The 918-nt window shown below is 35.6% G+C and overlaps 1 protein-coding gene across 1 annotated transcript; it reads left to right on the forward strand.

Annotated features, from left to right (window-relative positions):
* The first annotated feature begins 208 nt into the window (after positions 1-208).
* On the forward strand, positions 209-541 carry LOC118884898 (60S ribosomal protein L35a-like). Its single transcript, XM_036833040.1, has one exon. It carries the CDS (start codon positions 209-211, stop codon positions 539-541), a length of 333 nt encoding a protein of 110 aa, XP_036688935.1.
* Positions 542-918: the final 377 nt, after the last annotated feature.

Here is a 918-nt window from a genome sequence, read left to right on the forward strand (position 1 = left end):
AAGCAATATAATTCTATAAAATCAGTGGGTCAAATAATAAGGCAGAATAGAAATTTTGAAATATTTTGACCTTAATAATAATGAAAATAAAAAACACTTGGGCCTTTCAACCATCTTGGACCCTTGGAGGTGTGTGGAGCTCCCGCAGCTGAACTTCGGGGGCAAATAAGTGGGGCCTGCTGGGAACAGGACTTCTAAAATGACAAATATGTCTGGAAGGCTGTGGTCCAAGGCCATTTTTGCTGGCTATCAGTGGGGTCTATGGAACCAGAGGGAGCACACAGCTCTCCTGAAAGTTGAAGGTATATATGCTCAAGATGAAACTGAATTCTATCTAGGCAAGAGATATACTTATGTGTACAAAGCAAAGAACAACACAGTAACTCCTGATGGAAAACCTAACAAAACCAGAGTAATCTGGGGAAAGATAACAGGTGTTCATGGAAACAGTGGCATGGTTCGTGACAAATTCCAAAGCAATCTTCTTGCTAAGGCCATTGGACACAGAATCCATGTGATGCTGTACCTTTCAAGGATTTAAACTTATTGAAAAGTAAATAAATAAAAGTGTAGGATTTGTTCTCTTGTAAAAAAAACCCACTTGGGTTTTAGTAAAAGCAGTCATTTGAGGCATGTTTCTAGCTCTAAATGCATATATCACTAAGTAAAAAATATTGAATATGAATGGTATAAGCCTCCACTGTAAGAAACTAAAAGAAAAAACATCAATTTAAACCCAAAGAAAGTATTTAAAAAGAAGTAATAAAGATAAGTTTGATATCACTAAAATAGAAAGCAAAGTAGTAATCGAGAAAATAAACTAAGCCAAAAACCAGTTCTTTGAAAGTTTAACAAAATTGATAAGCCTTAGCAAGACTGACCAAGAAAGAGGAAAATAACCCTACAAATATCAGGTAT

Source organism: Balaenoptera musculus, chromosome 19 (assembly GCF_009873245.2).
Source record: "Balaenoptera musculus isolate JJ_BM4_2016_0621 chromosome 19, mBalMus1.pri.v3, whole genome shotgun sequence".
NCBI lineage: Eukaryota > Metazoa > Chordata > Mammalia > Artiodactyla > Balaenopteridae > Balaenoptera > Balaenoptera musculus.